The sequence below is a fragment of the Pseudochaenichthys georgianus genome, chromosome 22 (assembly GCF_902827115.2).
Source record: "Pseudochaenichthys georgianus chromosome 22, fPseGeo1.2, whole genome shotgun sequence".
NCBI classification, from domain to species: domain Eukaryota; kingdom Metazoa; phylum Chordata; class Actinopteri; order Perciformes; family Channichthyidae; genus Pseudochaenichthys; species Pseudochaenichthys georgianus.
The window spans coordinates 637,632-649,894 of NC_047524.1; the positions used below are offsets into that span (position 1 = coordinate 637,632).

A 12,263-nucleotide genomic window follows, 5' to 3' on the forward strand; every position below is an offset into this window, starting at 1 on the left:
TTACAAAAAACAAAAAAGAACTGACTTTTCTCAAAATTCAAAAACAAATCTGACTTTTTTTCTACAAAATTAAAAATAGTTCAGACTTTTTTCTCAAACTTCAAAAACAAATCTGACTTTTACCAAAAATTCTAAACATTTCTGACTTGTTTCTCAAAACTCAAAATCAATTCTGCCTTTTCTGATTATTTACAAAAATAATTTCTGATTTTTCCCCAAAAATCTAAAATAATTTCTGACTTTCAAAAAAATTCTAAAAGTCTGTTTTCAGTTTTCTTTTCAGAATTTTGACTTTCTCTCTTTTTTATGAAAATTCTGAGATTAATGTCAAACGTCTGGCCTTTTTCTAAGATAAAAGAAAAATCATTTTCAGTCAGATCTAAATTACAAATCTTCAAAGCAAACCCTATTTTTAGACGGTCTCTCATTATGATGACTCGGGGCTTCTTTATATTTCCATCTCATCAGTAGAAATGGATGTTATGCTGAGACGGCACGTTTCTACTCATTTGGGAAAGTTTCTCGCTGTTTAAAAAGTCATTACTTTGACAAATGTCCTAGAGAGATTTTGGAAATGGTGAAATTTATTTTACGGGAAACGGTCAACATGCCTGACCAACTTATGCTTCTTTAAGACCGGATAATTCAAGGCCGTTGACAACACAGGATATATTTTGTACCTGTGATAAAAATGGAGGAACGACCCAGCTGCGGTAATGCTGAGGCTGCTGGATGCTGAGCTCCATTGAAATCGGTATAATGGCTGAATACTTCTGCTGAGGCAGGCCATCCACAGGGTCACTCTTTGCCCTCCGGACCCTTTGTGTCCCCCAACAATGATGCACCAGCGCCAGGGCCACGGCCACACAGCATTGTCCTCTGCAGCCAATGGGAGAGCAACAAATACTCTTAATTATGTGATGTGTATGGCTTCTGTGCATACATGTGTGAATGCACAGGTGAATTCAGGTGGAGTCTTTCACTGAGATCTACTCCGTGACGAAGGGGAGGGGGACGTCACACAGAGAAGGAGCCAATCACACATTAGCTGTTTGGATTTATGCCAGGGCTTTTGGGGCTTTGAAGACTTCAGTACAAGTGGCAAAAGCCAGGTTTAAAAAAAAAAAAAAAGTCGACGAGATGCCGTACACACCGTCGGGCTTTTTCTGCGACCGGCTGATCCGGGAGCGAGAGCGCAGAGACGGGGAAGGGTCTCTGAACAAACCCCTGCGCTTCAACGGACAGGACTTCAGCGTCCTGCGCCAGGAGTGTCTGCAGAAGAAGAATCTGTTCGAGGATGAGTCCTTTCCCCGCCACCGTGGAGTCCTCTGGGCTTCAAGGAGCTGGGGCACAAGTCCAACAAGGTCAAGAACATCGTCTGGAAGAGGCCCAAGGTAGGAGGCATGAGAGCGGGGGGGCAAATATCTCACCTGCATCACACCTGGAGGCAGGCTGTGGCTCAGGGTGGTGGGTTGGTGGTTTGATTCCCGGTCCATACAACTGCTTTTCTAAGTCACGGTGGTTAAAAAGTCACTTGAATGTAAAAAAGACGTTGTGGAAAACTAAAATGCTGCGGTGGGATTTTCAGAATGAACTTGATTTATCCCGTATCGTTTTTTATAAAGTTGTATTCAAATTGTATTTTACTATCTATATTTGTTTTTCTTAATGGAGCAGCTGGAACGAAAACCGATCCCCCCGTGGGGTCGAAACAGTTTTTCTTATACTGAAAATATAGGAGATGGAAAATAACAAATGTATTTTTATTAAATATCAAACCTTACAATTTTCATTTCTCTGTTTCTAAATAATGTTTGTCTTTTTATTTTGTATTCCTTTTTCCATTACATTTTTTTATTTAAAAATGGAGCAATTGTGACGAAATGCAATTCCTGATTCTGACTCAAAAAGGAAAACTGAGAAAATGCTCACTCAGATTGAAAATAAAATATTCAAAACAGTCCAAAACAAATAATTTCAAAAAATGATATTTGTTGTAAACATGAGGTTAAAGTACAAATGTATAAGATATATATTAAAATGTGATGTAGTGGTATTTATATGATGTGTTTTACCTGGAGACGCTCAGGTTAATTGGAATGTATTAACTCTATCGCCACACGACCTTTTTTACCTTTATGTAATGGTCGTTTCATCCAGACGACTATAATTTAGCATTTGACAAAAATCCCATGACATCTAGAAAAAAGCTGATGTGAGATTGATTTTTCTTCAGCTGTAACGTCATGGAAGTTTCATCTTTTTAGATGTAACTAAGTACTTGAAATAAATCTCCAGATGTCGAAAATGTATTTGTCGTTAACTTTGATTTTGCTCTTCTTTCTGTGCACAGGAGATCTCTGAGAACCCTCAGTTCATCGTGGGAGGAGCCAGCAGGACAGACATCTGCCAGGGAGATCTGGGTACACACACACACACACACACACACACACACACACACACACACACACACACACACACACACACACACACACACACACACACACACACACACACACACACACACACACACACACACACACACACACACACACACACACACACACACACACACACACACCTCTGCCAGCGGCCTCCACAGTGCTCACTATTTTGGAAGGGAATTCATCTAGCAGCACTTCTCATTGTTTTGCAGTTCAGAATAAAGGGACAAAGCACAGTGTGAAGAAATTACATTGTTTTAGGTCACACACACACACACACACACACACACACACACACACACACACACACACACACACACACACACACACACACATGCGCACACACACACACACACACACCTGGACAATCAGAAAAACACACACGTCAGCTCAGTCTTTTTCCTCTAAAAACACAAAAACCAGCTGTTTCTGGTAGAAGGGAAAGAAGACAAATGATTTCAAACGGAATACTTGTTGGGAGGTCTTTCTCGTTTGCACTTGTTGGGAGTTTAAACGATCCGCAAAATGGTTTGATATTTTACCGTCACCAAAATGGCTGAGCCGTAAAAAGTCACCGATTAGGCCTTAATTGAATGACTGAATCACTCTTTTCTGACAATTTAATGCAATGCTTCCCACATTAAAGTCACGCAGGTTAGGATAGAGGAATCAGCAACACTCATATTTACTTTCTCATTGCCTGAGATTTTTAAGCTCACAGACATTCGGGCAACATTTTTCCTTTTTTCCCAAAATGTGAACGTTTTAATTTGATGTATTAAAGGTGGGGTAGGTAAGAATGGAGAAAGCAGCTCGAGTGGCTAGAATTTCAAAATACGCAACCGAAAGAAAATCTGCCCCTTCCTCCAGACTTCCTCACAGAGCCCCTCCTCCAACACACACGAACGCGCACATGACCAATGAGGGCACGAGATAAGTGTGTGCCCAGATGGAAGGCTGACAGGCAGGTAGGCCATCCAGCTACTTTAGCCGGCTCAGATGATTGGTCGTGCTTTTTACAGCGCCACGGCTTCCACTGATGACATTTTTGTATTTATTGTCAAAGCATTTAATGTATTCATTGCTATCGGGATGTTAAGAGCATTCCATGGAATATAACACGTGCTTCTGAAGTGAATTACCTACCCCACCTTTAAGTACACTTTAATATAAGCAAGTAGGCTCTACAATGTGGACATGGATGCAATGTCTGATACGTTTTATTTATGTAATGTTGTGTTGAATGTCTTTGTATCTGGTATAGGCCGGCTTTAGTGTTTCCTGTGTGAGACAAATTTAAGTATATAAAAAAAGAACCATCATATTCAAGGGAGTTAAAATGGAAATGATTTCCTGTGTTCAGAGGCATTAACATGATGTCACTTCCTGTGTCCAGAGGCATTAACATGATGTCACTTCCTGTGTCCAGAGGCATTAACATTATGTCACTTCCTGTGTTCAGAGGCATTAACATTATGTCACTTCCTGTGTCCAGAGGCATTAACATGATGTCACTTCCTGTGTTCAGAGGCATTAACATGATGTCACTTCCTGTGTCCAGAGGCATTAACATTATGTCACTTCCTGTGTTCAGAGGCATTAACATTATGTCACTTCCTGTGTCCAGAGGCATTAACATGATGTCACTTCCTGTGTCCAGAGGCATTAACATGATGTCACTTCCTGTGTCCAGAGGCATTAACATGATGTCACTTCCTGTGTCCAGAGGCATTAACATGATGTCACTTCCTGTGTCCAGAGGCATTAACATGATGTCACTTCCTGTGTCCAGAGGCATTAACATGATGTTACTTCCTGTGTTCAGAGGCATTAACATGATGTCACTTCCTGTGTCCAGAGGCATTAACATGATGTCACTTCCTGTGTCCAGAGGCATTAACATGATGTCACTTCCTGTGTTCAGAGGCATTAACATGATGTCACTTCCTGTGTTCAGAGGCATTAACATGATGTCACTTCCTGTGTCCAGAGGCATTAACATGATGTCACTTCCTGTGTCCAGAGGCATTAACATGATGTCACTTCCTGTGTCCAGAGGCATTAACATGATGTTACTTCCTGTGTTCAGGTGCATTAACATGATGTTACTTCCTGTGTTCAGAGGCATTAACATGATGTCACTTCCTGTGTTCAGAGGCATTAACATGATGTCACTTCCTGTGTTCAGAGGCATTAACATGATGTCACTTCCTGTGTTCAGAGGCATTAACATGATGTTACTTCCTGTGTTCAGGTGCATTAACATGATGTTACTTCCTGTGTTCAGAGGCATTAACATGATGTCACTTCCTGTGTTCAGAGGCATTAACATGATGTTACTTCCTGTGTTCAGAGGCATTAACATGATGTCACTTCCTGTGTTCAGAGGCATTAACATGATGTCACTTCCTGTGTTCAGAGGCATTAACATGATGTTACTTCCTGTGTTCAGAGGCATTAACATGATGTCACTTCCTGTGTTCAGAGGCATTAACATGATGGTACTTCCTGTGTTCAGAGGCATTAACATGATGTTACTTCCTGTGTTCAGAGGCCTGTACTACGAAGCAGGTTTTTCACTTAGCGGCTAACTTCAGGGAAAACTCTGGGTTTCCGGTCCTACGGCGCTGGTTCTCTTTTTAGTAAGCTAGATCTCCATGGTAACTGATGCTGAGCGGCTAACCTGCCCCGGAGCAGGTTAGGTTGCAGGCTAAGAGCTCAACTCAGTGAAAGTACCGCCTGCTGACCAATCAGAGCTCAGTGTGCGGAGTTTAAAGCGATCAAGTCATATTACAGGAGAAAGGAAATACAGAAAAACTGCCGTCGCAGGAAAGACGGCCGGAAAAAATCACCGACTGTGTGAACGTGAACATGAATAGAATATCACCTCCCATCTTCAGAGCAATCTGACTATTATAACATTAGCGTTAAGAAAGCTTACTTAAATATCTGCCACAACATCAGTAACCGGATCAGAGTACATTAAGTACAGTCCGCGGCATATCACTTCATAATGTATCATATATCTCCTGATCTGAGTCAGCTGAGCCGTATCTGGCCGTGCAGCACTCACAGCGTCACAGACTGTATGCAGAAGTATTATTTTAACAACACGTTAAGTTGAGGAAACACTCGATACAAATGTAATTAAAGTCAGATCGTGTTTTAGACGGGCAGTGATATCATGAACATGTTAATGGACGCATTCAAACACGTGTTCTGTGCCAGCTGTGTTCACCTTGCAGGTGCAGCTCTGTGGCTTTGATCCTGATCAAGTGTTTTAGTCATGGATGTTTAAAGTTTAACTTCTTCATGTGTCTAATATTAAAGTTCACTTTTCATTCAGGAAGTATGACGCTGCGCTGTCAGTGCGCTTCTCCATGTTTGTGATTGGTCGAATGCTCCAGATACCACCCCTTCATGTGAACGCGCACTTAACTAGATAGGACACGGCTGGCTTGAGCGATCCACTTGATAACCCGCGTCGTAGGACAGTTTAGCGAGAGCGCGTATGTTTTGGATTAGGCCAACCGGCTAACTCAAACATATCCAGGCTAGGTTGAACCAGGTTCGTAGTACAGGCCTCTCGAGCATTAACATGATGTTACTTCCTGTGTTCAGGTGCATGAACATGTTACTTCCTGTGTTCAGGTGCATTAACATGTTACTTCCTGTGTTCAGGTGCATGAACATGATGTCACTTCCTGTGTGCAGGCGCATTAACACGATGTTGTTTCAGGTGACTGCTGGCTGCTGGCGGCCATCGCCTGCCTGACGCTGTACGAGAAGCTTCTCTACCGAGTGGTTCCTCACGAGCAGAGCTTCTCTGACGGATATGGAGGCATCTTCCACTTCCAGGTCAGAATACTACATCTAATTATCAGACATCCAGTCCGGCATCTAGCTTTGTGTCCTCCTTAATATTAAGTGTACTGAAACAAAGGAAGGAAACAACCATTCATTGAGTTTCTCCTGAAACAGTAGCTGCCCTTTTAACTGGTTTGGTCAGTTGCTGTTCACTGACTCGAATCACACCCAGAATAACATGTTTTCATTTTGCAAACAAGCAAATATTGCACAAAATATTATACAAAACGTGAAAGTAAGTGGAAGTTTAGTGCAGGAATATGTAAAAATGAGGGACATGAAACCCAACAAAGAACAAACTAACTTCCCATTAAAGTGAAATGTACTTATTTATCTAAATAGTTATCACCGTAATAAACTGTATGTAATGTCATCTTACTGTACAATATTTAATTTTACATTCTGTTCTTGTACATATCATGCACTATTTTTATTTTTATTTTATTATATATGTTGCATTGTTGGAGGAGCTCAGGTGAGAAGAATTCCATTGCCATTTCTACACTGTAGCTTATGTGCACATGACATTAAAGGGGACCTATACAAAAATATTAAAAACATGTCTATGAAGTGTTTTGCTCAAAATACCAAACAGATCACCCATTCTAGCCATGCCTCATATCCCTCTATTTCACTTCCTGTTTCAAAAGTGCTGATTTGGGGATAAAGCTTTTAAAAAATAAATAAATAATGTATTAATAAAAGAGGAGGGGTCTGAGCTCATGCGGGACCCGGCAGCTACCGTCTAAACTAAATGCTGCCGTGATGAAACGCCATATCATGGATCATCAAGGATCTGAAACAGTCTGGAGCTCAAAGGCTTTCTCTCTTGCCGGTTACACCACAAGGTGAGTTCCTTTCTACTTCCTGCTTCTTCACACACATGCTCTCCAGCACAGGTTAGCTCTGAGTGTTAGCGATGCTAATGTAAACACCGACCATATTACGTCCAAAACAGTCGGGCAACGTTTCTGATAGCAGCTTTCTGATTGGCCCGTGGGTCCACATTTCAGATGTTACGTCATATCGGACGCAAATCTGGATCAGCTCCGTTGTTCCCCGTTTTTAGAGATTTGGGTACGGAGGAAAAGAAAGAGGGGTTTATTTTCTGACGCTGCGTGAGTTCCCCGACACACCGGGGACACATGTTGATGTAGAGAAGACATCAACAAGTGCATTTTGCATGATAGGTCCCCTTTAAAACCTTTGAATCTTGAATCTTTAAATCTAAACGTTATAGAAGTTGAAGGAATGTTAGTATACATATTCTTTTCTTCCTTGCAGTTCTGGCGTTATGGGGACTGGGTGGACGTGGTTATCGACGACCGCATCCCGACCTTCAACAACCAGCTGGTCTTCACTAAGTCAGCTGAGAGGAACGAGTTCTGGAGCGCGCTGCTGGAGAAGGCCTACGCCAAGTCAGTGTTCATTAATCTGTATATTAATACAAGCACTGGGTGATTTCTACTTCTGTTTACAGTCACTACACATATCATTTCATTTGTGATTCAGAAAGGTTGTAGTTGCATACAGTAAAGTCATATTTTTTCTAATAATTTCTATAATAAGACATTATTTTATTGTAATCTTATATTCTTATTCGAATGGGTTTATTTTTGTACTTTTTTTTATTAAAACTGAATTTCTATTTAATTTTTTATTTTTTTTTGCCCGTATTTATTTAATTTCTAAAACGGAGCAACTGTAACAAATTGACACTCAGGGATTTATGAAATAATATTGTGGGGGAAACTTCTGAAGCAATAAGAGTCAGGACTCAGAGAGACACGAGGAGAGCTGGAGCTTTGATGGCAAACACTGACGGTTTATTTGGAGCTTCGGCCGGAGAATTCACAAGACATATTTTTGTACTTATCCTTTAGTTATTCAGTTATACTGGCAACAACAACAACTTGCTAGGGCAGCCCCTCCTTATGGGAGATAACGGCTGGGCAGCTGCGTCAGAGGGCGAAAATTATTCCCTGACAAATATGAGGTAGAAAGTAACTTTATTTAACCAATAGTGTGTCTAACTAAAATTAAATATATAAGCCAAAAAAGAGTACTATTAAATAAATGTACTATTAATTAATTCTCAGATTCAGAATACTTTATTAATCCTGGGAGAAATTGTGGTTGTTAAAACATAATAAAATAATAAATAAATAAATATCAAAGTACAAAGTTAAAATAAGAATGTGCAATTAATAGGAAAAATAAATCTAATGAAATAAAAATAATTATGTTAAAATAGGATGTTTTATTTATGTTAAAATACCAAGGATATTCAGGCTGAGTTGCACAGTGCATTTACAGGCTGTTCTCCTGTTCTCCTCAGGCTGCACGGCTCCTACGAGGCTCTGAAGGGAGGAAACACCACGGAGGCCATGGAGGATTTCACCGGGGGGGTCACTGAGTTCTACGAGATGAAGGAGGCGCCCAAGGAGCTCTACAAGATCATGAAGAAAGCTCTGGAGAGGGGCTCGCTCATGGGCTGCTCCATCGACGTGAGTACTGACAACGCTGTATATAAATACATTTTATTAATACTGTATATATGATCAGGACATGGTGGTCAATAGCCGCTTTCACACCAAGTACTTTGCCGTACTTGGTGCCCAGCACTTCTTGGTGCCCAGCGCTTAGTGCCCAGGACTTCTTGGTTCGCGTTCACACCGGAATAAGTTCCCTGAGGGAGGATTAGGCAAATGAAGCCGCTGACGTCACTTCTTCTTCTTCTTCTGCTTTGGTTTTACTGGCAGGCCGCAAACCACTTCACGGCGTATACTGCCACCCGAAGTCCCCGGAGTTGGGGACTGGTTTCAGTAGAAGCTGCTGGGACTCCCAGCAGCTTCTACTGAACGGTACGTCCACACAGCAGCTTTAGACGAATCTTCCACCGCTTCCAACACTTCTCTGCCCATTGACTTTGAATGGGGATGACGTCACTTTGCCTCGCTTTTCGCCGAACTGCATTGTGGGGGAGTGAAGCGAAGATGTCCAGGATTTTCAGGATTCAAAAGTTGAGCAATGTTCAACTTTTGAAGCTGAGCTGGAAGCGCCAGCCAATCAAATCCCGTTTATTCAAATCTGACAGTAGAAGCGCTAGCCAATCAAACCGCGTGTAAGCAGGGAGAGCCAGACCGCAGTTCATTTCCTCATATTCCAAATGAGAAGTTACGGTAGCAAATCACCCGGTTCTTTACGACCAGAACTATTAACGGGATACAAACCGGAGGAACCAGGCATGGAGGGAGGTGGCAGAGACAGTGGGGCGGAACTGGTAGGTTTGCGCCTGTTTGGGGAGTTTATATATATATATATATATTGCTCGCATAAAATACCCGGGGTTTTTTGCTTTGGTTGTTGGTCGCCTTGGGCGCGTTGCTCGCAAAAATCCCCAAGCTGTCAGACACGCCCAGCTCCAAGATGTTCAAGATTTTTGAAAAGCTGCTGTGTGGACGTACCGGAAGCCTTCCGAGTAAATCGCCAGAACGCCGACACCTCCTCATCTCCACCGCTCCCATGTTTTTTTTTGTGTTGCCATAAGTTATTCTCTCTCCGTTGGTGCGCGGGGCTAATGCTAATAATGCTAATAATGCTAATAATGCTAATGCCACAAAACTTTTCAGAGTTTTACGGGGCGTGGTTTGCAATTCGCCCAGCCAATCAGAAATTGGTACTTTTTCCTCCGCAGGGTAGTTCCACCTCTCTAGCAGGGACTACAAATGGGGGTAGAAGTTTTCTGAACTAAGTTCTCTTTTTGGTGTGAACGCACATTTCGTGGCACTGTCGGAACTAAACGGGAAAAGTACTAAACGGTGTGAAAGCGCCTAATGATGAATGGCTAGTAACCTTTATATATTACCTGCACTCTTTGTTCTTACTCTGGACACAGACATATATTTAACTGTAGTTACATATGTACCCGTTTATACTTTTTTTGTAGAAAGACTGGATAATGTTCATTTAATAACTTTTGATATGTCCAGGCATCTAGGGCCAACTACTTCATTTAATTAGTTATATTATTTATTCTTACCAACTTTGGGTGGTTTCTACTCTTTCCTGTCTGCCACTATATGATTTTTAGCAACTGTACCTCTATGGGTTGAAGATAGTTTAACAAATTAAGATTAAAAAACCTTTAGAAAATCTCAAGAAATTCAGATTTAATGCAATAAAGTGGAATAAGTGTGTGTATATGCATCAAGACATAAAAACAAATCAGGGCAAATCAAAAGGTTTTAAGAATAAATGTAAAAGATTCTGCAAACCTTTGGCTAAAATCTTTCCTGTTTATATCGTTTTTTACTTATTAATTCAGAGTTATCCTTTAAATAAAGTGTCGTTTTTAATATTTCTGCAATATAAAGGTGTATTTTGTGCCTGCAGTCGCTGGTTCCTGCGCGTTTTGAGACTCGTACGGTGACGGGACTCGTGAAGGGCCACGCCTACTCTGTGACCGCCGTGGAGGAGGTGAACAAGAAATACATGTCTTTTATAATTGAATTATGTCGGAGAGTGTTTACCCCCGTGTCCTGCAGAGCGGCACACACACAGTCCCAATGCCAGGTTGTTTACATGTGATAATGTCGTCCCTTAGTGCAAGCCGTCTCAGCTGAAAGAGACTAAGGTGCGTCTGGTGCGTCTCAGGAACCCCTGGGGACAGGTGGAGTGGAACGGACCCTGGAGCGACAAGTAACCGCCTCTCACTACGTTAAATGATATATATTCATGTTCAGCCTTTTGAGTTAGGAGCTGGAGTTTGATGATGTCTTAAATCTTGTGCCTCACTTTAATTAAAAACTACTCTGAAGTCCTTATCAGAATTGTTCCACCTAAATCGAAATATCATATATCAATACATGTATCCACTTTAGCCCTCGTTATTACTACCGTATGCATTTTGAGAGTTGTAACCGTTTCCCCGGCCTCTCCCAGCTCGAAGGAGTGGACGACGCTCTCCAAGACGGAGAAAGAGAAGCTGCAGCATCAGAGCGCAGAGGACGGAGAGTTCTGGTGAGCACAGTTTTAAAACCGTTGGGAAAAAAAAGTGCAGCACACCTGAATTTGAAAGTGTAAGAGTTGTGGTTTTAAAGTGTGCAGACGTCTTACCTTAATTCCCACGGTGTCCCCAGGATGTCTTTCGAGGACTTCAAGAAGAACTACACTAAGATCGAGATCTGTAACCTGACCCCGGACGCTCTGGAGGACGATAAGATCCACAAGTGGACGGTGTCGGTGAACGAGGGCCGCTGGGTGAGGGGCTGCTCGGCCGGGGGCTGCAGGAACTACCCAGGTACCTTGCTCTAAAACAATAACATGTACAAGTGTAAATTGGCATCAAATAATAACAAATACAACTTTAAAACAGTAATTACGATACGATAAGTAATTACGATATACTTTATTGTCCCCGTAAGGACATTTGTTCTGCAGTTCTGCATACATGTACCGTACTTTTCGGACTATACAGCGCACCTGCATATAAGCAGCAGCAGCTAAATTGTCCGTCTGTCTTGCTCTCGTTCTGTCTCTCGCTTCCACTTTTACTTTGGCGCGCTACCTGTCTCACTCTTTTCCGGCCTCCAGCTTTTCCTGCTGGAGCCCGCCGCTTAAAGGTGGCGGGCGCGGACCGGTCATAGAGCTCATAGAGTTAAAGGTGGTTAATTTTACCTGTAAAATCCATAGATTTAGGAGGTTCCCTAGTGGCCGTTAGCGGTACTACAACAATGGGGGAAAAAGTCAATAGTATGAAGCTGCAGCGTCGGAGGCTGCACTCTCAGGACCGCACTCTCAGGACCGCACTCCCACGACCCTAGTTGTTTTGCGTATTGTGTTGTGTACTTACCATAGACTGTATATATAAAGTAACATATTATATCTTATATTATTAATATATATATAAATAATTCTGATAAAATGTTATTCCAGCGTCAATAAATGAGT

The 12,263-nt window shown here is 41.8% G+C and overlaps 1 protein-coding gene across 1 annotated transcript in view; it reads left to right on the forward strand.

Annotated features, from left to right (window-relative positions):
- The first annotated feature begins 1,140 nt into the window (after nucleotides 1–1,140).
- Nucleotides 1,141–12,263, forward strand: part of capn3a (calpain 3a, (p94)) — a 26,301-nt gene continuing 15,178 nt past the window's right edge. The window contains 10 exon segments of the mRNA XM_071201660.1: nucleotides 1,141–1,309; nucleotides 1,312–1,394; nucleotides 2,354–2,423; nucleotides 6,184–6,302; nucleotides 7,596–7,729; nucleotides 8,650–8,818; nucleotides 10,707–10,790; nucleotides 10,918–11,012; nucleotides 11,256–11,333; nucleotides 11,453–11,613. Coding sequence (XP_071057761.1) covers nucleotides 1,141–1,309; nucleotides 1,312–1,394; nucleotides 2,354–2,423; nucleotides 6,184–6,302; nucleotides 7,596–7,729; nucleotides 8,650–8,818; nucleotides 10,707–10,790; nucleotides 10,918–11,012; nucleotides 11,256–11,333; nucleotides 11,453–11,613 — 1,162 coding nt within the window.